At 38.2% G+C, this 23,286-nt stretch overlaps 2 protein-coding genes across 3 annotated transcripts; both read left to right on the top strand.

The window, feature by feature from the left end:
• The first annotated feature begins 1,675 nt into the window (after positions 1-1,675).
• On the top strand, positions 1,676-5,958 carry fastkd5 (FAST kinase domains 5). Of its 2 annotated transcripts, none has more exons than XM_077222239.1 (2): positions 1,676-1,759; positions 3,430-5,958. In XM_077222239.1, exon 2 carries the CDS (start codon positions 3,442-3,444, stop codon positions 5,812-5,814), a length of 2,373 nt encoding a protein of 790 aa, XP_077078354.1. In that variant the 5' UTR covers positions 1,676-1,759; positions 3,430-3,441; the 3' UTR covers positions 5,815-5,958. The 2 variants fall into 2 exon arrangements, with proteins under 2 accessions (XP_077078354.1, XP_077078344.1); XM_077222229.1 differs by having other exon boundaries at positions 1,691-1,824.
• Positions 5,959-8,304: 2,346 nt separating this feature from the next.
• hspa5 (heat shock protein 5) lies at positions 8,305-17,113 on the top strand. The gene is made up of 9 exons (XM_077222217.1): positions 8,305-8,504; positions 9,124-9,272; positions 10,327-10,558; positions 11,574-11,711; positions 11,791-11,903; positions 12,839-13,229; positions 14,215-14,452; positions 15,541-15,708; positions 16,241-17,113. The coding sequence occupies exons 2-9, from the start codon at positions 9,157-9,159 to the stop codon at positions 16,801-16,803; spliced, it is 1,959 nt and encodes a 652-aa protein (XP_077078332.1). The 5' UTR covers positions 8,305-8,504; positions 9,124-9,156; the 3' UTR covers positions 16,804-17,113.
• The last annotated feature ends 6,173 nt before the right edge of the window (positions 17,114-23,286 follow it).

Genomic DNA, 23,286 nt, shown 5'->3' with positions numbered 1-23,286 from the left:
CTCTAGATGGCCTTATATCTCTATATGAGCAAATGAGCTTTTCCTCTGGGTCCTAAAGTCAGTATTTATTCAGATACACGTGTAGACATAAGTTTTAGCATTTTTAGTTTCAATTTTGAATTATGTGCACTGAAACATTCAATTGACCCACGAGGGAAGGATTTGTTACTTTTTTAAATTTCAACCACAAAACTCCTCTAATACATTCAGTATTTGTGTGTGTGTGCGTGTGTATTTGTGGTTCAAGTGAGACAAAAGTCCTCTGATAAACACTCAATTTCTTAAATAAAAAGATTAAAAAAAGAGTTTTGGGTCATAATGACCCGAGGGAAGGATGAGGGATTGCATATGAAATGCATCTGGAGCAACAAGCACAACAAAGTTCTATATTTCCCTCGACGTATATCGCTATAGAAATGCAATAGAAAGTGGGAAACGGAGTCTTGCAGTGTCTCTCCCAGTTTTTCCCCGAAAGCTTGTGCCTCTTTTTTTCCAATCATCAGCCAACTAGAGATAATCATCCAGACCCGCTCAGCTTTATGACACTAGTGTTTCGAGACAGACGCCACACATTTGCTGCTATGTGCTTCTGTTGTGTCCTTCAGTAGAGACGAAAGCATGTAAATATCACTGTTCCTTATGTGTACAGACCTATTCTATCCAAATATACCGAGCTAATGCGTGTGAATACTTTTGTGAAGTAATGAGACTGACATGTCAGCTTTTATTTTTCAAACTATTAATATAGGAATATAATATACATATTATATGAATCTTAAATCCTTTGATCGACTATATTACAGTAAAAGTCATGCGTTCAAGAGTCCGATGTCTTTTCCGTTTCTCGATCAGTTCTTGAGATGTATGAGTGCAAGGTTTTTTTTTGTGTAAACATTTCATTTTTTCTTCTTTTTTTTTCTCCTGCAGAATTTGCTCAGAAAAGCATATCTTAGCAAATATTAATTTAAATAATAAAGATGTGAATAAGAAAAGAATACCAGTGTCTCTTCTCTTCGTGACTTCTTTCAGAATGTATTAAATTGCACATGATCAAAAACCACAAATTTCATTTCTCAGTTTCTAATGAGACTAATGAGAAGCAGGTAAGGCGAATTCAACTATTTTAAATGACTAATTACTTACATTTTTGTCTAGATTGTAGATCTGGCCCTATATATATATATATATATATATAAACAAAAAAAAACAGTAAGAAAGAATAAAGAAATAAAAGAGATCAATACTTTTATTCAGCAAGTATGCATTAAATGCATAAAATAAATGAAATAGAACTTTCTATTCGTTAAAGAATCCTGAAAAAAAAGGTCCACAACTGTTTTGAACACTGATAATAATCATAAATGTTTCTTGAGCTTCAAATCATGATATTATAGTGATTTCTGAAGGATCATGTGGCACTGAAGACTGGAGTAATGATGCTGAAAATTCAGCTTTGATCACAGGAAATGTTAAAACATATTCTTTCTTTTTTTTATTATCCTAATATTTAACAATATTACTGTTTTTGTTGTTGTATTTCTAATCAAATAAATGCAGCCTTTTTGAAAAACATTAAAAATCTTACCGGTCCCAAACTTTTGATCGGCAGTAAATTTATACTTATTTTCGTCTACTACACAGTATGGAAATATGCGATTTCGTATGTTGCCAGTGACTGACTATGTCTCTTACGAGCTTCCGTACTGCGCATGACATCTGACTTGCCCACTACACATTCACATGTGGATTCAGCACACAAGTGAGTGATTTTGCGATGTATCCTCGTTAGATAAATACTCCACTTGAAGCCCACACGCGCTGAAGGTACGTTTATCATCCTACAGTCGCTCGGACTGTGTTGTGTTCAGTGTGTTATTTAACAGATGAATGAGTTCTGCTACTGTCAAGGACGTCAGTAGTTTATGGTTGAGTAAAGACGTTTCGCCAAACGGAAATAAGGTTTTAGCAGGTTTTAGTTATCTGACTTTTGATGTTCTTCTTTTTTTTCTTTCTTTTTTTATGAATGCAGACCAGAAAAAGCCTCAATTTTCGCGAACTGCCTTGTGAATTGCAGTTGGAACATCGGCGAATACATTTTTTTTTTGATGAAAGGTGTAATAATTCTGTTATGTTTTTTTAATTGTGCGATTATGGTGTCATCCAGTTTACAGTACATTATAACTAATATTAGAGAAGTAGTTTGTTCCTAAATTAAAGTTCAGTAGTTTTTTCTTTTAATTGTTAATTGTTTCTTTTAAGTTTTTTTTTTAATCGGGAATCATTGATAATGTATGCAATCAAAATCAAAAGTGACAAACATATAATTTTTCTTATGCTTTAAGACTGTAAAAGCTTGCACATACCCACATATAAAAACACCAAGAAAAAATTAACAACAATTCATTCCTTTTTAAAACTGCAGTGTAAGGGATGCCACCATAATGGTATTTGGCGAAATTAATGTTATTATCGTTATCGGTAATAAGAAAATTTGTCTGATGTCCTTAAGTCCTCTGTTGTCAATAATTTCATCCCTTAAAACTCATCTTTGATCACCAAAGTTACATATTTTGCGTTTTTTCCTTGAATTTTTTTTTTGGTCATGCCTTTGGTCATAACTTGAATATAACTCGACACCCTTGCCTCATTTAATATGCGCGGTTCTATGAATATGCAAATGAGCCCCGCCTCCACTCACTCACAGCAGCTCAGTGATCCACTCGAGAAGATTTGTCCGATAAATAATGTATTATTTCCTTCAGCTGAGACACTTCAGATGTGCACTGTTCAACATGATGGTTTTGAATTGCTTGAAGTATGATTGGAATCACTTCAAAAAAAGAAAATACAGTAAAGTGTTACATGTGCAGCACAAGTCTGTGATATAGGCTATACAATTAGAATGAGAACCATTATAATTGTGTGTTTGGGACATGGATTTTAATGATGAACTTTTGTTTTTGTAACGAGGCTTTAAATGTTTTTATAAAAATTTGGATTTAGATTTATCAACCAATATATCGGCTATCGGCTTTCATATATATAATTATCGGTATCTGCCTAAATTTTCATTTCGTTGCATCCCTAGTTTATTATAAATGAATTAATCCGTGCAAATTACTATTTCTTTTTTAATTAATGCGCCTTCAATAATCTTTAGATATACAGTAGTGGCAAAAACTGACGTCTAACTTGACCCTACAAGTTCAATTAAACCATGAAAATGTGAGGATTTACATAAATGTGAAATATTTTAAATATGAAGGCAGAGCAAAACACTAAATTTGTTTAAGGTTATCTGACAGAATCATTTGGCAAAAGAAGGATAACTACTATTATTCTTACTTTGAATTTCAAACGTATATATTCTTTTTAAGTACACTGTTGACCTTTAAATTGAAAACACATCTCTTGTATGATCTTTTCCAGAGTCTGCTGTTGATGTCTGCATCGGTGCTGTTTCATCATTTGGCAAAGCGTCGAATTTATGCTCAAGTACAGCTTATCTCCATCTTTAGAGCCCAACATTTGTCAGCAAATGTGGAAAATGGAGAACAAAAGAAAGAAGAAAAAACGGAAAGAACACTGGTGTACAAGCCCTCGGCTTATTACCAGAAACCGACGGCACGTTATTGTACCACTGGCTGCTTGGAAACTAAAGAAGAATCGTCCAGTAGCCCATCCTTAAACACAACTTTCCAGCAACAGCGTAACCTGTACCGTATTAGCTCCTCACAACGGCTCTCCAGCACCAAGAATACGCCGTCAAACATGGACTACAGTAACCCTAAATCAAACCGAGAAAGAGCCACCAAAGAGCCACAAGTCAACGGTGACCCTCGAGCCTTTCAAAGATGTCGACCTGAATACCAGAACATGACCTATGACGTCTCCCAACGCTCTTCTGCTTTAGACCTCAACAAAGCCTTGTTAGTCCTTGAAAAGGTCACAGAACTAAAAAGCAACATGAGCCCTTCAGATGCAACTAGTTTCTTGTGCAAACTCAGCCAGATTCCCCTCGAACAGATCGCAGTTGTGAGGAAAGACACGCGGTTCAACGCGCTCCTGCGGTACAGCGCCGAAATCTTACACAATTTCACGTCGACGCAATTATTAGATGCGCTGGGATCATTTGTGAACTTGGGCTTGCCTCAATCCCATAGCATACTGGGATTGTATGAAACTGAGTTCTGCCGGAGAGCAAGTGAAATGGAGCTTCACCAGTTGCTTCTCGCCGCCGACTTGTGGCGATGCCTCGGTCGATCTGTTCCTCGGTACCTTGATAAACTCTTTGACAACGTGAATCAAAACTTTAACCAACTGGGTCTTCCAGAGCTGCTTCAACTCGTGTACGTTATTGGAGAAGGAAGGAGATGTCCGGATGCCCTCGTTCAACCCATTGAGTCGTTACTCATGCGTTATTTGAACCAGTTGAAGCCTGAAGAACTGGAAGCTGTTTCTTTAGCGCTCTTTAAGTCGCAGATCTCCCTGTCCGAGAGAGCAGCGCGCAGGCTTGTGGACAGGGCTCTCGCTGTAGTCAATGATTTGAGTGATTTCGGGATCGCCAATTTGATGAAGCTTATGAGATTTAGCTATTTGGACCATCTTCCGTGGTTGGAGGCCATGGGATCCGAGGTGCCTCGACGGGCCCCAAGAATGGAGGTTCAAGGCCTAATGCACGTCGTCTTGTCTTGCTCCGCTCTTCACTACCGGGATAATCGGATTCTCCTGGCTGTGGCCGAACAACTTCCCAACGTGGTCAACCGGTGCAGGAGTAAAGATGCTGCAAAGATGCTTTGGGCCTTTGGAACATTAGGAGTTCTTCCCAACCAGAGTCCGAAACTTTATCCCTGTCTCACTGCGATCTTACGAGAACGTCAACTTGAGTTTCAGCGATACCCTGAGCATTTGCTGACGGGTCTCCTCGGTCTTGCTTTTGCTGGTCTCTTCCCCCAAGACTTGCTCAGTCTGGCTTTAAGCGCAGAGTTCGTGAACAAAACTTACAATTCCAAGGAGCTTGAGTTGAAGAAAGACTTGTTCACTTTAGATGGAACTGTTGGCTTGGAGTTGCCCGAGTCGACAATCCCAAGACTTAGCCACGCAATGAGGGAAGAAGTGACCAAGCAACTCTGGGATTTTGCTCAATCGGATATCTGTCGTAGGCCTGAGATGCTTGAGGCTGAAGCTGTGTTGCGGAAACTTCTAGGTGGAGAGATGTTTGTGCGCAAGCACATGATTCTTCCGCATTTGCGCTCTATTGACCTAGAAGTGCACTTGGACCAAAACGACCAACCTATTCCTGTTTCCCCCGAACCTTGTCGGCAAAATCCCGCCTCTCAAAACTGGCAACAGACACTCTCTGGAGTATCCATAACTGACAACCTACTCGCTCAACTAATTAATTCCCAGAAGATTCCAGTGCAGCCGTCCAACATGTTCCTCCAAAAGCCAGTGGTTCCCACTGTTAAACCGGTCCATGTGAGAGAAAGCATTTTCAGTGTGGGTGCCGACTTGACGGACAATCTTCTGATGGCGTTGACCAAATCTGGGAAGCGCTCATCTCACACGGATGAGTCTTCTAAACCATCTATTCACAGACTTGCTGTTCAAGTGACGAATAGGAATCAGTATTGCTACAGGACTGAGCAACTGCTTGGATTTCATGCATTGAAGCGAAGGCAACTCGTTCTGTCCGGGTACACAGTCGTAGAGTTGCCGCATTGGGAATGGTTTCCCTTATTGCGACGTTCACATGCCGAGAAACTCGCCTATATGCACTGCAAGATATTCAGTGGTACGGGCTCCAAAAAATAGACTAATTTAATTTAGCTACATGTATAAACAACCAGGTCTTACTCCACCTACGCCTCATGTTTCTGCACTGTAGTGTTCTGATGAAATGACTGTATTGTTGCACATCTGCAAGTCAATAAACGACAAGTTGTGCTCTACAGTTTTTATCTTTGTATATGTTTGCTTTTTTCTGCTTTATTCTTTGTTTTTGACATTGGTTAGATTAAGGGATGCACGATATATATCGACCAGAATATTGGTATCGGCTGATATATGTAAATTTTTAATGTTATCGTAATCGGCCCGATAAGAAAATTTGTCTGATATCTTAAAACCGATAAATGATGGATTGATCCCTCAGCTGAGACGTTTCAGATGCGCACTGTTCAACATGATGGCTTTGAATTGCTTGAAATATGATTGAAATCATTTCAAAAAAGGAAAATACAGTAAAGAATGACATGTGCAGCGCAAGTCTGTCATGTCGGCTATAAAATTATAATGATAACGTTGTAATTGTGTGTTTGCGACATGGATTTTAATGGTGAAACTTTTGTTTTTGTAACGAGGCTCTCAAAAATTATATAAAAATGTGGATTTAAATTTTTCGGCCCAATATATTGGTTATCGGCTTTTAAATATAAAGAATTATTGGTATCGGCCAAAAATGTAGATATCGGTGCATCCCTAGTTAGATTAAATGACGCAATTCAGACACCATTTTCTTCAATTGAAAATTAATTGATTGAACCCTCTATAGGCTAGATCAGATAAGTATTCTACCTTAACTTTATCACCCTAGCTTTAATTTGTAATGAAAGTCCTCAGAAATGTGGTGTTACTTTGGATGTGTTCACACTTGGCATGTTTGGTTAAATTAAAACAAACCCTGGTGCGGTTACCTCTCTTAATATGGTTCATTTGAATAAGTGTAAACCCAACCCTACTCTCCGAACAGCGGACCTATACGGCTGAAAAATACTTCCAAGTGAACTCTGGTGTGGATCGAATGAGATATGAATGCAACACAGACTAAAGACATGTAAACGAACCAAAAACAGAACATGATGTCACAAGGTGCGACCTTAAAAAGGTCATACATGTTTGTAGATCTTTGTTTGTGTTTGTTTGTGTGATTCCTGCTGTTGTTTTGACTCCTTTACTCAGTCAGCTGGTCAGAATACCATCATATGTAGGCTACGCACATACACCAAGCACATTTAGCCCAGAACACAGCATTGTTTTGGATGTTTGGTAAGTTACATTGTGAAATATACCTAATAAAAGACACAAGTCACAATCAAAACTGACCAATCAGGTAATGAACATATCCCTATGCCTTTAGATTCTGTATCTTTAGGTTTGGTGTTAAAAAGTCAATGAGAACGCTAAGCGGACCAGGACTAAATATTTTGAGGTGTTTTTGGTCCGGACCAAATGAACCAAGTGAACCGAACTACTTGAATTTCTACTCTGGGACTTTCCATGAAAAAACTGTATTGTAAAAAAACATCCAGATTGGAATCATATTTTAGCAGACAAGCTAGTGGTTGAAAATCCGAATTATTTCCACACACTAGTTCAGTGAATGACATGATGACAGTATAACTACTTACCCTGTAAATAATCTTTTGCGGTTGGAATATGAAATAACAAATACAAAACGATAAATTCAGAAATGTATATTGATCAGGTTAATTGGTCAAAATATGTCAAAAACCCTACAAACACTAGATCATTTAGAATGAATGCAGTAATACTTGTGTAATTTTCACTCAGTTGAAACATACTGAAAAACACTGTCAGGTGTTTCCTTATCATTGCATCATTACATGACAGAAATTCATTTGTTTTTTGTATGCATATAGTTTTGCTAATACTCTGCCCAATGAGTCACCGTCCAAACCACAGAAATATAATTGAGAATGTGCCATATTTTTACACACACAGATTCCTCATTGACCCTCAATGGTTATATAAGCTGAATATTATAGTGTTTGATATATGGTCAAACATTTTTATAGGAGGCATAACTATAATTTATCATAGTCAAGTGAGTTTCTCATATTATGACACTGTTCTCACACCATACTAACTAATTTACACTCAAATCAAACTTTCATGTCCATATATTAATGTATTCGTTTTGCAGCAATGCAATAAGGAAGATAATGTACAGTTGCTTTTAAACAATTTTCCTCGTTTGAAAATAAATTGACTGAGACCTCCATATATTCCAAGCCTTAAATCTTGATTTGAGAACAGTAGAGTCACATGCCGATGTATATATGCATGTAACATGTGTAAACCCGAGTTTTTAATTGAAAACTCTCGAACTATTTCTATTTCTTGGCCCGGTTCAAACGCGACCCTCCTCCATCCAGAATCTTCGCTATCTGACTGTCACTCGCGTAAGCCAATCAAATCGCTCCAGTTCGCCTCATCTGATGACGTCTCCACCACCCGTACGTGTGCAAATCAGCATCAGCCAGCGTGCAACGCTCAGCCAATGAGCGCCTTCCAACGAGCTGCTCTCTGACCAATAGCAAGGCTCCACGACGGGACAGCGGTGACGGCTTATATACAGGCGAGCGCAGAGCCATGAGTTACATTTGAGAGACAGAAAACACGAGAAACACTGAGAGAAAAAGAGACATTCACTGCGTTCAAGCCCACGCCCTTGAGATTACTGCTTAATACTGCATTATCAGGTAAGAATTATGTATGTTATTATCCTAAAAAACCGCTTTAAAGATAACATTAAGCCATTATGACTGGATAGACTTGAGAAATGGATATTCATTAGATAGTAACCGGTGAAATAAGAGGAACAATGTCTTTATCTTAAATGGGTTTCGATAATAAATGTGTTTTTATGTGTTATGGGATTTTGAGTGTGTATTACATAATAATAGTACTGTTAATATTTGGAGTCAATCGTAATGAGTATTTGATGATCAGTGATTTAACGTTAGCCGCACGAGGTTGAACTGGAGACTATATGAATATGATTTAGTGACTGACCATCATATCTGCTTCTGATATGTGTTTTTTGTTTTGTTTTTGGAAAATGTCCATTGATACATGACCTTTAATTATGCATTTAGTGTTCTCAAATTTTTTGCATTTTGAGCTGCAACTGAATTCAATGCATTAATTCATGCCATTTTGGGTTAAAATATCTAGAAGATAATACTTTGAGTTTTTGCATGATGTATAGCTTGATTATTATTATTATTATAGGCAACTTTTCCATCCAGTGAGTGACTCTGATTGTGTTATGTACCTGCTCTGACCTTTGACATTCATCTTTTGATGTGTGCTTTACAGGAATTGAAGATTTGAGACCAGATCTGTGCTAAAATGCGCCTCCTTTGCCTGTGTCTGCTGGTGGCCGGCAGTGTGTTTGCTGAGGAGGATGATAAGAGGGAGAGTGTTGGGACGGTGGTGGGAATAGACCTCGGGACCACATACTCATGGTGAGAATGAATTTGAATTCATATGCAGTCAATAGAATTTATTTACAAGAGGAGAAAAATAAATCAAAATAAATTTATTTTATAAACACACACACACACACACACACACACACATATATATATATATATATATATATATATATATATATATATATATATATATATTATTCAATTTACATTTTTAATTTATTCAATGTATCTTTTTATTCAACTAGAACAAAATATAGAACTCTAAAAATAATATATTTCATAAAATATTAAACCTTTATTTTATTTAATATATTTTTTTTATTACATTTATTTTTCTTTATAATTTTTTGTGTGTATATATATATATATAAATACACTCACACACACAATTTTCAATAAATAAGTCCTTTTTTTTATTAAACTAGGATAAAATATCTAATTATAAAAATTATATATTTAATGAAGAATACACATTTTATATATAATTAAGTTTTGTATTAATTTATATATATATAATTCAACTAGAAGAGAAATTATTAAATAAAATATAAAACCTATTTTTTTATTTAACATATATGTATTTAAAATGTATATACAATTTTAAATAAATGAGCATTTAAATTTATATGTAACAGGACAAATATATAATTATAAAAATATTAAATAAAAAAATACTCTTTTTTTTATATAATTTTAATATTTGTATAATTTTATTTAAAATTAATTCATATATATTTGAATTAAATGTTTAATTTTATTATATTTTTATTTAACTAGAACAAAGTATATTATAAAAATATTTTATTAAAAAATAAATATAACATTTTATACTTTTTATATATATAAATATTTTATAAAATGTTTTATAACATTTAATTTTTATAAATATTTTATATATATTTAATTAGAACAATATAATAAAAGCACATAAAAAAAAATATATATGTACATGCATACATGCATACACACACACACACAACATTTTATGCATATATATATTTTATATATAATAAAAATTTTAATATAACTATTATATTCTCTAATAAGCTTTATGACCTCATCCTGTTTCATGGTGTTTCTTCAGTGTTGGAGTGTTCAAGAACGGCCGTGTCGAGATCATCGCGAACGACCAGGGAAACCGCATCACTCCCTCATACGTGGCGTTCACCACCGAAGGAGAGCGTCTCATTGGAGACGCTGCGAAGAACCAGCTGACCTCTAACCCCGAGAACACGGTCTTCGATGCCAAGCGTCTGATTGGACGAACCTGGGGCGACTCTGCCGTGCAGCAGGACATCAAATACTTTCCCTTTAAGGTACAACCGGTGTTGAACCAAACCAAAGTTAGAGATGCACAATATATCAAAATATCACAAATGTATATATCGCGATATGCATATCGCAATAACTGGGGTCATGAACAAAAGACAGAAAATCACTCTCTGCTGTTTGCTGAATACGTTTTGTAGCTTTAATAAGAATCAGGATATATTTTATTCATACAATGTAAAAATAAAACACTGCTTAGTTTTCAATTTCATTATTTGTGTTCTGTTAAATAATCAACAGAATGTATAACTCTACAACTAATGTAGAATAACCTGAACCCCGTAAAAATAACACTACTTATGCGTCAGTAAAACACTGTTCACTTTCAGAAGCTGTAGAGATGTTTTCTTGTCACGGAAAAAATGTGAAACATGTATGTAGGTTATATAATTTTAAAGAGTTTATTTTACACACTTTAAGCATTATCGTATCGAATATTGCATTATTTAATGCGTTATCGCATATCGTGAAGCCCTACCATGCACCCGTTTGTCTTCATGCTTAAAGGCATAGTTCACCCAAAAATTTAAATTAGCCCATGATTTACTCACCACTCTCCCTCAAGTGATCCTAGGTGTGTATGAGATTCTTCTTTCAAACGAACACAATCAGAGTTATATTAAATGTCCTGGCTCTTCCAAGCCTTATAATGGCAGTGAATGGGCATATATATATTTTGAAGTCCAAAAAAGTGCATCTCTCCATCAAAAAAGTGCATCTCTCCATCATAAAAGTGCATCTCTCCATCAAAAAATTGCATCTCTCCATCAAAAAAGTGCATCCCTCCATCAAAAAAGTGCATCCCTCCATCAAAAAAGTGCATCCATCCATGATAAATAAAGGTCTTCTGAAGTGATGCGTTCGTGTTAGAAAAATATCCATATTTATAACTTTATCGACTATAATAACTATCTTCCGGCAGACGCACCGTTTTACTCCACATGAGAAAGACTTTAAATTTTTGTGTGCACTGTCCCTTTAACTCCTCCTCGTGTCTTCCAGGTGATCGAGAAGAAGAACAAGCCTCACATCCAGCTGGACATCGGAGCCGGCCAGATGAAGACGTTTGCGCCGGAGGAAATATCCGCCATGGTTCTGACTAAGATGAAGGAGACCGCCGAGGCTTACCTGGGAAAGAAGGTACGGTTTAGCTTTAACACGCACAGGAAACGCTGAGGCAACGAACTCGACGTCTGATTGGCTTGTGCTCTTGTTAAAGGTCACGCACGCTGTGGTCACGGTTCCCGCTTACTTCAACGACGCTCAGCGTCAGGCCACTAAAGACGCGGGAACCATCGCTGGTCTGAACGTCATGAGGATCATCAACGAGCCGTAAGTGTCTCGTTCACATCCACATCTGTGTTATTTTAGTATCATTAATATAATTTTTATTTTTATATATATATAATTCCACAAGTATATAATGTATTATATACACGAATTAAGTGAGAAATATATTAATTTATATCTCATATATATATGTATTAATAAATTTAGATGTTTTTATATACACATAATTTCAGTTAGGTTTAACATTTCATTTTCATTTGTTTTTAATAATTTTCAATTTATTTTAGTACTTAAAGTTAAACTAAACACGTATTTGAAATGTTGACTTTAGTTAGTTGTAGTAATTATATAGGTTTAACTTTTTAGGTATTTTAGTACTTTTTAGTTTAACTAAATACAACTTAGAAATGTTGCATTGACAACTAGGTGAAATAAAATAAGTTTAAGGGTTTTTATTTATTAATTTTAGTTAAGTGTATTCATTTTTTCACTATAAATATTTTTAATTAAAAAAAAGTTATGTTTATTCAGTTTATATAATAAAAAAAAATAATGCATATATTTCAATACTTTTTTTGTTCCTTTTTCATCAATTTATTTTAGTACTTCAAGTTAAACTAAACAAATTTGAAATGTTGGTTTTAGGCATCTAGAATTTGTTACTTTAAAAAAAAAATCTCACTTTTATTGTTTTATTTTTTCAATTTTAGTTATTTTAGTTTCAAGTTAAACACAATTTTTTTTATAAAAGCAATATTTCAAATTTATTCCATTTCAAGTACCAAATGTGACCATTTGTTGTATCTCAGTCAAATATTGTCCTATCCTAACAAACCCTACATCAATGGAAAGCTTATTTTTTTCAGTTGTATAAATCTCAATTTCAGTGAGTTGACCCATGTGACTGGTTTTGTGGCCCAGGGTCACACATGTGTGTGTGTAGTGACCGATCGTAACCCTGATGTTGCTCTCCACAGAACGGCGGCTGCGATCGCGTACGGTCTCGATAAGAAAGACGGGGAGAAAAACATCCTGGTGTTCGATCTGGGCGGCGGCACCTTCGACGTGTCCCTCCTGACCATCGACAACGGCGTGTTCGAGGTGGTGGCCACTAACGGGGACACACACCTGGGCGGAGAGGACTTCGACCAGCGCGTCATGGAGCACTTCATCAAACTCTACAAGAAGAAGACGGGCAAGGACGTGCGCAAGGACAACCGGGCCGTGCAGAAGCTGCGGCGCGAGGTGGAGAAGGCCAAGCGAGCGCTGTCCGCGCAACACCAGGCCCGCATCGAGATCGAGTCCTTCTTCGAGGGAGAGGACTTCTCCGAAACACTGACCCGGGCCAAGTTTGAGGAGCTCAACATGGTGAGAACACACTCCAATATATCAGATCAGATGACTTCGTTTTAATCTTCCTTTAGTTTATATATTTCTATTTGGGTTATTCATTTAGTATGTATTTGAGTACTATATTACTAAAATAAAAACTAAATAGAAATACTAGAAAAATAAAACTGTATAATATTAGGACTTCTCCGAAACAGTGCAAGTTTGAGCGACAGAAAACGCAAATATAACATTAGATGAGTTTTTTTTTTTCCACCTAGTTATTCATTTATGTACTTGATTACTAAATTACTAATATAAATAGAAATATTAGAAAAATAAAACTGAAATAAAATGTATAATATTAGATGAGAACTTAATAAGAAATCAACTAAATAGAAATATTACACTGAAAGGCAATTGAAAAATAATAAAAATTGAAATATAAAAAACCCATAAGAAAATTAAAAATATAAATGTTTTAGATGAGAACTTCTACTTCAATATTTGTATTTCCTTTTTAGTTGAAAGTCCTAAATTGCTAAAATAAAAATCAACTAAATAGAAATATTGAACTAAAAGGAAATGAAAGATTAAACTCAAATATAAATGCTTATTATATTTCTATTTTAGTTTATTTTGTTCATTTTTTTACTGTAGTACTAACTTTCTAAAACAAATAAAAATAAACTAAATAGAAATATTAAAATAAAACTAAAATATAAAGCCTTATTACATTTCAGTTTTAGCTTTATTTCCATTAAATTTTTTTCATTGATTAATTTTTATATATGCATTTTATCAAATCATTTGCATTTATTAAAACCTGTTCAACTTTAAAACTAATATAAATGACAAGTCACAATTTTAATTAACTTTACCCAAAATGAAACTGAAAATATCAAAACAAATATGAAATATGAATATGAAAAAAACAAAACTAATTCCAAATATGAATAAATGCTCTAATATTTGACTAGCGACTCTAAAGTAACCCTGTGTGTGTGTGTGTGTGTGTGTGCAGGACTTGTTCCGCTCCACCATGAAGCCGGTGCAGAAGGTCCTGGAGGATTCGGACCTGAAGAAGACAGACATCGACGAGATCGTGCTGGTCGGCGGATCCACTCGAATCCCGAAGATCCAGCAACTGGTGAAGGAGTTGTTCAACGGCAAAGAGCCGTCCCGAGGAATCAACCCGGACGAGGCTGTGGCGTACGGAGCCGCGGTGCAGGCCGGAGTTCTGTCCGGAGAAGAGGACACCGGTGAGACATAATACCCACAAAACCCTCATTATAACTAGTGTTGGGGAAACGCATTACAATGAGGCGTTTATATAGCGCTGTCATGTACTACTGTACACCCAAAGCATTCACAATCAGGTCGGATCTCTCCTCAACACCACTATTACATAACTCAAATAACTAGTGAAGTAATGCATTACTTTATAATTCAATATAAAATATTGTTACGCTAGTTACTGTTTTCCCATTTATTGACTGAGCTCTCTTGTCCTCATGTTGAGAGAAATCCTAAGTGCAGAGGTGTGTGTGTGTAAACATGATGGTTATTGTAGTTCTAGACTAAATGTGAGCGTGCATTTACTTGCACAAAAAAAATTGAGTATTCCTAAAAAATTTATAAAATCAGAACATGCAAACACCGGTGAAACGCAATAATGCAGTTAAAAACCACGTACAGACACTGTAAAATTAAATTGAAGTCCTTAAAGCTAAAAAGTAGTGCTTAAAGTCCTTATTGAACAATATCTTAATTATCTGTCAAATTTTTGAAAAGGTAAATAAACAAAATGGTACAAATAAAGTGCAGCACATGCAATAACTGTGGAAACTTTGAATAAGGAAAGCGATATCTTTGTCATATCCTCTCAATTATTAAAGTCAAACTAATTTATATCTTATGAATATATGATTGACTGGAAGAATAAAAGCTGTTTCATATACTTTGATATTTATGAGCAATATCACACTCATAGCTGTGCAAAATGCCTCTATATCTTTATCAGATGGGCTGCTAAGTTCATTTTGTGGTAAAATTGTTTTATCGATAAAATTAAACTTATTTCACATATGTTGTCTTTCAATAATTCCAGTACCTTTTCATAAATGTCTGTTTTCCAGGACTTAAATTTCAAAAAATCGAATTCAAGTACTTTGTACGAACCCTGTCATTATAACTATTATTGTGCTGTAGGTTCAATAAATGCATGATGTCTCAAGTTAACGATTAAGTGTTAAAAAATCATAATCTCAATATTGAAATTATATTCAAATATCATTATGATATTTTTTTTTGTGTGTGAGCTGGTTAATGACTGAAGTCTGTTGATCAGGTGACCTGGTGCTCCTGGACGTGTGCCCTTTGACCCTGGGCATTGAGACCGTTGGAGGAGTGATGACCAAACTCATTCCCAGGAACACCGTCGTTCCCACCAAGAAATCCCAGATCTTCTCCACCGCTTCCGACAACCAGCCGACCGTGACCATCAAAGTTTACGAAGGTAAGCCGACAATTTCAGCGTCAACATGACGCCAAAACTCGCTGTATCTTAACGAATTACAGCAATTACGAACATGCGTACTCGTATTTTGCTACTTTTAAGGCCGTTTCATAATCGGTCTTTAATCCCTTCATAATTGGGGTAAACGATAAATATGAACCGATATCGGCCGATAACGATAAATATGAACCGATAACGTTAAATATGACCATATCGGCTGATAACGATAAATATGAACCGATAACGTTAAATATGAACCGTTATCGGCCAATAACGATAAATATGAACCGATAACGTTAAATATGAACTGATATCGATTAATATGAACCGATAACGTTAAATATGAACACATCGGCTGATAACGATAAATATGAACCGATAACGTTAAATATGAACTGATATCGGCTGATAACGATAAATATGAACCGATATCGGCCCGATACCATGTGCGTTTCTAAAGTGAAGGGCATATTTGCTGATGTCAGATCACATAAATAATCAGTTCTGTTTCTCACTCTCTGTGTTTCTCCAGGTGAGCGTCCCCTGACCAAAGATAACCACCTTCTAGGGACCTTTGACCTCACCGGGATCCCACCGGCCCCTCGTGGCGTCCCTCAGATCGAGGTAACCTTCGAGATCGACGTCAACGGCATCCTTCGCGTCACAGCCGAGGACAAAGGCACCGGAAACAAGAACAAGATCACGATCACCAACGACCAGAACCGGCTGACGCCCGAGGACATCGAGCGCATGGTGAACGAAGCCGAGCGATTCGCCGACGAGGACAAGAAGCTGAAGGAGCGAATCGACGCGCGCAACGAGCTCGAGAGCTACGCGTACTCCCTGAAGAACCAGATCGGGGATAAAGAGAAGCTCGGCGGGAAACTGTCGACCGAAGATAAAGAGCTGATCGAGAAAGCGGTCGAGGAGAAGATCGAGTGGTTGGAGTCGCATCAAGAGTCCGAACTCGAAGACTTCCAGGCTAAGAAGAAAGAGCTAGAGGAGATCGTTCAGCCTATCGTTAGCAAGCTGTACGGTAGCGCTGGCGGGCCGCCGGAGGAGGGCGAGGAGCAGGGAGACAAGGACGAGTTGTAGATGCACGATAACAACATGGAGATGTACATATTGAACATTTTTGTACGAAGCCGGCGGACGTGAAGCCACGAATCTCTTCGGGGAAAGACTTGTGTTTAAGAGTTGTTGTTTTCTTGTTTTCTCTTCACTCCGGTGGAGATTTAGCCTGGTTTTGAGGCTTGATGCTGCTATTCTCAGGCAGTTCTGGGAGGGGGGAGGAGGGGGTTCTGGGTAAAGTTTCATGTGACCATGCAAAAAGTTATTTATTGAAATCTGGCAAACTGTAGAAGATATTTCTACCACGATTAAACAATAAAAGTTTGATACAAAACTTGTGTGTGTGAATGTGATGTTACCAAGTACAACATGTTCCTGGATCGACATTCAGCCAATCAGATCTGAGGAACGAGTTAACAGTTTGTTAAACTTGGGATTACAGCAAGGGTTAATTTCTTCTACATCAGTGTTCACCATTTAGGCTTGAGTTATGGGTTGGGTTGGATTTAAAGGACAGGAAAGGGTTAGGATATAAAATTTGCACAGGAATGTTGTTCCAGGATCATTTCATGTGACATACAAAAAGTTATTTCTTTAAATCTGGCAACTGTAGGAGACACTGCCGCCACCATTAAACAATAAAAGGTTGATACAAAATTACCGTTTGTGAGATTGTGTGTTAGTGAGAGTGAGTTTGTGTGAAAGTTATGTCACCAAGTACAACATGTTCCTGGATCAACAATGCAATCAGATCTGAGGAACGAGTTTACAGTTTGTCAAATGTAGGCTTGCAGCAAGACTTGGTGCTTCTGTGTTAGTGAGTTTGTGTGTGTTAGAGTGAGGCTGAGTGAGTTTGTGTGTGTTAGAGAGTGAGGCTGAGTGAGTTTGTGTGTGTTAGAGAGTGAGGCTGAGTGAGTTTGTGTGTGTTAGAGAGTGAGGCTGAGTGAGTTTGTGTGTGTTAGAGAGTGAGGCTGAGTGAGTTTGTGTGTGTTAGAGAGTGAGTTTGTGTGTGTTAGAGAGTGAGGCTGAGTGAGTTTGTGTGTGTTAGAGAGTGAGGCTGAGTGAGTTTGTGTGTGTTAGAGAGTGAGTTTGTGTGTGTTAGAGAGAGGCTGAGTGAGTTCGTGTGTGTTAGAGAGTGAGGCTGAGTGAGTTTGTGTGTGTTAGAGAGTGAGGCTGAGTGAGTTTGTGTGTGTTAGAGAGTGAGGCTGAGTGAGTTTGTGTGTGTTAGAGAGTGAGTTTGTGTGTGTTAGAGAGTGAGGCTGAGTGAGTTTGTGTGTGTTAGAGAGTGAGGCTGAGTGAGTTTGTGTGTGTTAGAGAGTGAGTTTGTGTGTGTTAGAGAGAGGCTGAGTGAGTTTGTGTGTGTTAGAGAGTGAGGCTGAGTGAGTTTGTGTGTGTTAGAGAGTGAGGCTGAGTGAGTTTGTGTGTGTTAGAGAGTGAGGCTGAGTGAGTTTGTGTGTGTTAGAGAGTGAGGCTGAGTGAGTTTGTGTGTGTTAGAGAGTGAGGCTGAGTGAGTTTGTGTGTGTTAGAGAGTGAGGCTGAGTGAGTTTGTGTGTGTTAGAGAGTGAGGCTGAGTGAGTTTGTGTGTGTTAGAGAGTGAGGCTGAGTGAGTTTGTGTGTGTTAGAGAGTGAGGCTGAGTGAGTTTGTGTGTGTTAGTGAGTGAGTTTGTGTGTGTTAGAGAGTGAGGCTGAGTGAGTTTGTGTGTGTTAGAGAGTGAGGCTGAGTGAGTTTGTGTGTGTTAGAGAGTAAGGCTGAGTGAGTTTGTGTGTGTTAGAGAGTGAGGCTGAGTGAGTTTGTGTGTGTTAGTGAGTGAGTTTGTGTGTGTTAGAGAGTGAGGCTGAGTGAGTTTGTGTGTGTTAGTGAGTGAGTTTGTGTGTGTTAGAGAGTGAGGCTGAGTGAGTTTGTGTGTGTTAGAGAGTGAGGCTGAGTGAGTTTGTGTGTGTTAGAGAGTGAGGCTGAGTGAGTTTGTGTGTGTTAGAGAGTGAGGCTGAGTGAGTTTGTGTGTGTTAGAGAGTGAGGCTGAGTGAGTTTATGTGTGTTAGAGAGTGGGTTTGTGTATGTGTAAGTTTGTGTGTGTGTTAGTGGGAGGGAGTTTGTGTGTTAGTGAGTTTGTGTGTGTTAGAGAGTGAGGCTGAGTGAGTTTGTGTGTGTTAGTGAGTGAGTTTGTGTGTGTTAGAGAGTGAGGCTGAGTGAGTTTGTGTGTGTTAGAGAGTGAGGCTGAGTGAGTTTGTGTGTGTTAGAGAGTGAGGCTGAGTGAGTTTGTGTGTGTTATAGAGTGAGGCTGAGTGAGTTTGTGTGTGTTAGTGAGGCTGAGTGAGTTTGTGTGTGTTAGTGAGTGGTTTTGTGTATGTGTTAGTTTGTGTGTGTGTTAGTGAGTTTGTGTGTGTTAGTGAGAGGGAGTTTGTGTGTGTTAGTGAGTGAGTTTGTGTGTGAGTTTGTGTTAGTGAGTGTGAGTTTGTCTGTTAGTGAGTGAGTTTGTGTGTGAGTTTGTCTGTGTGAGTGTGAGTGAGTTTGTGTGTGTTAGTGAGTGATTTTGTGTGTGAGTTTGTGTGTCGTTGAGTGATTTTGTGTGTGTGAGAGTGAGTTTGTGTGTTAGTGAGTGGGTATGTGTAAGTATGTGTGTGTGTTAGTGAGAGGGAGTTTGTGTGTGTGTGTTAGTGAGTGTGTGTGTGTGTTAGTGAGAGGGAGTTTGTGTGTGTTAGTGAGAGGGAGTTTGTGTGTGTGTGTTAGTGAGAGGGAGTTTGTGTGTGTGTGTTAGTGAGAGGGAGTTTGTGTGTGTGTGTTAGATGAGAGGGAGTTTGTGTGTGTGTGTTAGTGAGTGTGTGTGTGTGTTAGTGAGAGGGAGTTTGTGTGTGTGTGTTAGTGAGAGGGAGTTTGTGTGTGTGTGTTAGTGAGAGGGAGTTTGTGTGTGTGTGTTAGTGAGAGGGAGTTTGTGTGAGTTTGTGTGTGTGTGTTAGTGAGTGAGTTTGTGTGTTTGTGTTAGTGAGAGGGAGTTTGTGTGAGTTTGTGTGTGTGTGTTAGTGAGAGTGAGTTTGTCTGTTTTAGTGAGTGTGAGTTTGTGTGTGTTAGTGAGTGAGTTTGTGTGTGTTAGTGAGTGTGAGTTTGTGTGTGTTAGTGAGTGAGTTTGTGTGTGTGTTAGTGAGAGTGAGTTTGTCTGTTTTAGTGAGTGTGAGTTTGTGTGTGTTAGTGAGTTTGTGTGTGTTAGTGAGTTTGTGTGTGTTAGTGAGTGTGAGTTTGTGTGTGTTAGTGAGTGATTTTGTGTGTGTGGGTGAGTTTGTGTGTTGGTTGGTGAGTGATTTTGTGTGTGAGAGTGAGTTTGTGTGTGTTAGTGAGTGTGAGTTTGTGTGTGAGTGAGTGAGTTTGTGTGTTAGTGAGTGTGAGTTTGTGTGTGTGTGTGAGTTTGTGTGTGTGTAAGTGAGTGATTTTGTGTGTGTTAGTCAGTGTGACTTTGTGTGTGTTAGTGAGAGTGATTTTGTGTGTGAGAGTGAGTTTGTGTGTGTTAGTGAGTGTGAGTTTGTGTGTGTTAGTGAGTGATTTTGTGTGTTTGTTAGTGAGTGATTTTGTGTGTGTGTTAGTGAGGGTGAGTTTGTGTGTGTGTAAGTGAGTGAGTTTGTGTGTGTTAGTGAGGGTGAGTTTGTGTGTGTGTAAGTGAGTGATTTTGTGTGTGTTAGTGAGTGTGAGTTTATGTGTGTTAGTGAGAGTGATTTTGTGTGTACGAGAGTGAGTTTGTGTGTGTGTGTTAGTGAGTGATTTTGTGTGTGTGTTAGTGAGAGTGATTTTGTGTGTGTGTGAGTGATTTTGTGTGTGTGTTAGTGAGGGTGAGTTTGTGTGTGTGTGAGTGATTTTGTGTGTGTTAGTGAGAGTGATTTTGTGTGTACGAGAGTGATTTTGTGTGTGTGTTAGTGAGAGTGATTTTGTGTGTGTTAGTGAGAGTGATTTTGTGTGTGTGTTAGTGAGGGTGAGTTTGTGTGTGTGTAAGAGTGATTTTGTGTGTGTTAGTGAGAGTGATTTTGTGTGTGTGTTAGTGAGGGTGAGTTTGTGTGTGTGAGAGTGAGTTTGTGTGTGTGTTAGTGAGAGTGATTTTGTGTGTGTGTGAGTGATTTTGTGTGTGTTAGTGAGAGATATTTTGTGTATGAGAGTGAGTTTGTGTGTGTGTTAGTGAGAGTGATTTTGTGTGTGTGTGAGTGATTTTGTGTGTGTTAGTGAGAGTGATTTTGTGTGTACGAGAGTGAGTTTGTGTGTGTGTTAGTGAGGGTGAGTTTGTGTGTGTGTAAGTGAGTGATTTTGTGTGTGTTAGTGAGACTGAGTTTGTGTGTACGAGAGTGAGTTTGTGTGAACGCGTTAATGAGAGTTTGTGTGAATGTGATGTCACCAAGTACAACATGTTCCTTGATCAACATTCAGCCAATCAGATCTGAGGAACGAGTTCAGGCTTGCAGAAAGAGTCAGTGCTTCTACATCAGTTCCCTCTGACTTTAGGGAGGAGGTATGGGATGAGTTTGGGTTAGGATTAGGATTTAATATGTACAGGAATGTTGATCCAGGAACATGACTTGGCAAAATCTGAGAGAGAGAGAGTTTGTGTGAGAGAGAGAGAGTGTGTGTGTGTGTGTGTGTGTGTGTGTGTGTGTGTGTGTGTGTGTGTGTGTGTGTGTGTGTGTGTGTGTGTGTGTGTGTGTGTGTGTGTGTGTGTGTGTGTGTGTGTGTGTGAGAGAGAGAGAGAGATAGAGAGAGTGTGTGTGTGTGTGTGAGAGAGAGAGAGAGAGAGAGGGAGAGAGATCATTTTTTGTGAGAGGGAGTGTGTGTGTGTGTGTGTGTGTGTGTGTGTGTGTGTGTGTGTGTGTGTGTGTGTGTGTGTGTGTGTGTGTGTGTGTGTGAGAGAGAGAGAGAGAGAGTGTGTGTGTGTGTGTGTGTGAGAGAGAGAGAGAGGGAGTGTGTGTGTGTGTCTGTGTGTGTGTGTGTGTGTGTGTGTGTGAGAGACAGAGAGAGAGTGTGTGTTTGTGTGTGAGAGAGGGAGTGTGTGTGAGAGTGTGTGTGTGTGTGTGTGTGTGTGAGAGAGAGGGAGTGTGTGTGAGAGTGTATGTGTGTGTGTGAGAGAGAGGGAGTGTGTGTGTGTGTGTATGTGTGTGAGAGAGAGAGAGAGAGAGAGAGGGAGAGAATTTTTTGTGAGAGGGAGGTGTGTGTGTGTTTGTGTGTGTGTGTTAGTGAGAGTGAGTTTGTCTGTTTTAGTGAGTGTGAGTTTGTGTGTGTTAGTGAGTGAGTTTGTGTGTGTTAGTGAGTGTGAGTTTGTGTGTGTTAGTGAGTGAGTTTGTGTGTGTGTTAGTGAGAGTGAGTTTGTCTGTTTTAGTGAGTGTGAGTTTGTGTGTGTTAGTGAGTTTGTGTGTGTTAGTGAGTGTGAGTTTGTGTGTGTTAGTGAGTGATTTTGTGTGTGTGGGTGAGTTTGTGTGTTGGTTGGTGAGTGATTTTGTGTGTGAGAGTGAGTTTGTGTGTGTTAGTGAGTGTGAGTTTGTGTGTGAGTGAGTGAGTTTGTGTGTGTGTGAGTTTGTGTGTGTGTAAGTGAGTGATTTTGTGTGTGTTAGTCAGTGTGACTTTGTGTGTGTTAGTGAGAGTGATTTTGTGTGTGAGAGTGAGTTTGTGTGTGTTAGTGAGTGTGAGTTTGTGTGTGTTAGTGAGTGATTTTGTGTGTTTGTTAGTGAGTGATTTTGTGTGTGTGTTAGTGAGGGTGAGTTTGTGTGTGTGTAAGTGAGTGAGTTTGTGTGTGTTAGTGAGGGTGAGTTTGTGTGTGTGTAAGTGAGTGATTTTGTGTGTGTTAGTGAGTGTGAGTTTATGTGTGTTATTGAGAGTGATTTTGTGTGTACGAGAGTGAGTTTGTGTGTGTGTGTTAGTGAGAGTGATTTTGTGTGTGTGTGAGTGATTTTGTGTGTGTTAGTGAGAGTGATTTTGTGTGTGTGTTAGTGAGGGTGAGTTTGTGTGTGTGTGAGTGATTTTGTGTGTGTTAGTGAGAGTGATTTTGTGTGTACGAGAGTGATTTTGTGTGTGTGTTAGTGAGAGTGATTTTGTGTGTGTTAGTGAGAGTGATTTTGTGTGTGTGTTAGTGAGGGTGAGTTTGTGTGTGTGTAAGAGTGATTTTGTGTGTGTTAGTGAGAGTGATTTTGTGTGTGTGTTAGTGAGGGTGAGTTTGTGTGTGTGAGAGTGAGTTTGTGTGTGTGTTAGTGAGAGTGATTTTGTGTGTGTGTGAGTGATTTTGTGTGTGTTAGTGAGAGATATTTTGTGTATGAGAGTGAGTTTGTGTGTGTGTTAGTGAGAGTGATTTTGTGTGTGTGTGAGTGATTTTGTGTGTGTTAGTGAGAGTGATTTTGTGTGTACGAGAGTGAGTTTGTGTGTGTGTTAGTGAGGGTGAGTTTGTGTGTGTGTAAGTGAGTGATTTTGTGTGTGTTAGTGAGAGTGAGTTTGTGTGTACGAGAGTGAGTTTGTGTGAACGCGTTAATGAGAGTTTGTGTGAATGTGAT

This window comes from Siphateles boraxobius, unplaced genomic scaffold (genome assembly GCF_051911475.1).
Source record: "Siphateles boraxobius isolate OS27281-9 unplaced genomic scaffold, OSU_SipBor_1 120, whole genome shotgun sequence".
Taxonomy (NCBI): Eukaryota; Metazoa; Chordata; class Actinopteri; order Cypriniformes; family Leuciscidae; genus Siphateles; species Siphateles boraxobius.
The sequence above is the reverse complement of the archived record's forward strand: the minus strand, read 5'-3'. Positions and strand labels throughout refer to the sequence as shown.

Bases quoted from the DNA above. Each gene is read 5' to 3' on its own strand.
- hspa5 (XM_077222217.1), top strand. From the start codon at position 9,157: ATGCGCCTCCTTTGCCTGTGTCTGCTGGTGGCCGGCAGTGTGTTTGCT. The intron at 10,559-11,573 runs GTACAACCGGTG...CGTGTCTTCCAG, and splicing joins TCAAATACTTTCCCTTTAAG to GTGATCGAGAAGAAGAACAA. The intron at 11,904-12,838 runs GTAAGTGTCTCG...TGCTCTCCACAG, and splicing joins ATGAGGATCATCAACGAGCC to AACGGCGGCTGCGATCGCGT.
- fastkd5 (XM_077222239.1), top strand. From the start codon at position 3,442: ATGTCTGCATCGGTGCTGTTTCATCATTTGGCAAAGCGTCGAATTTAT.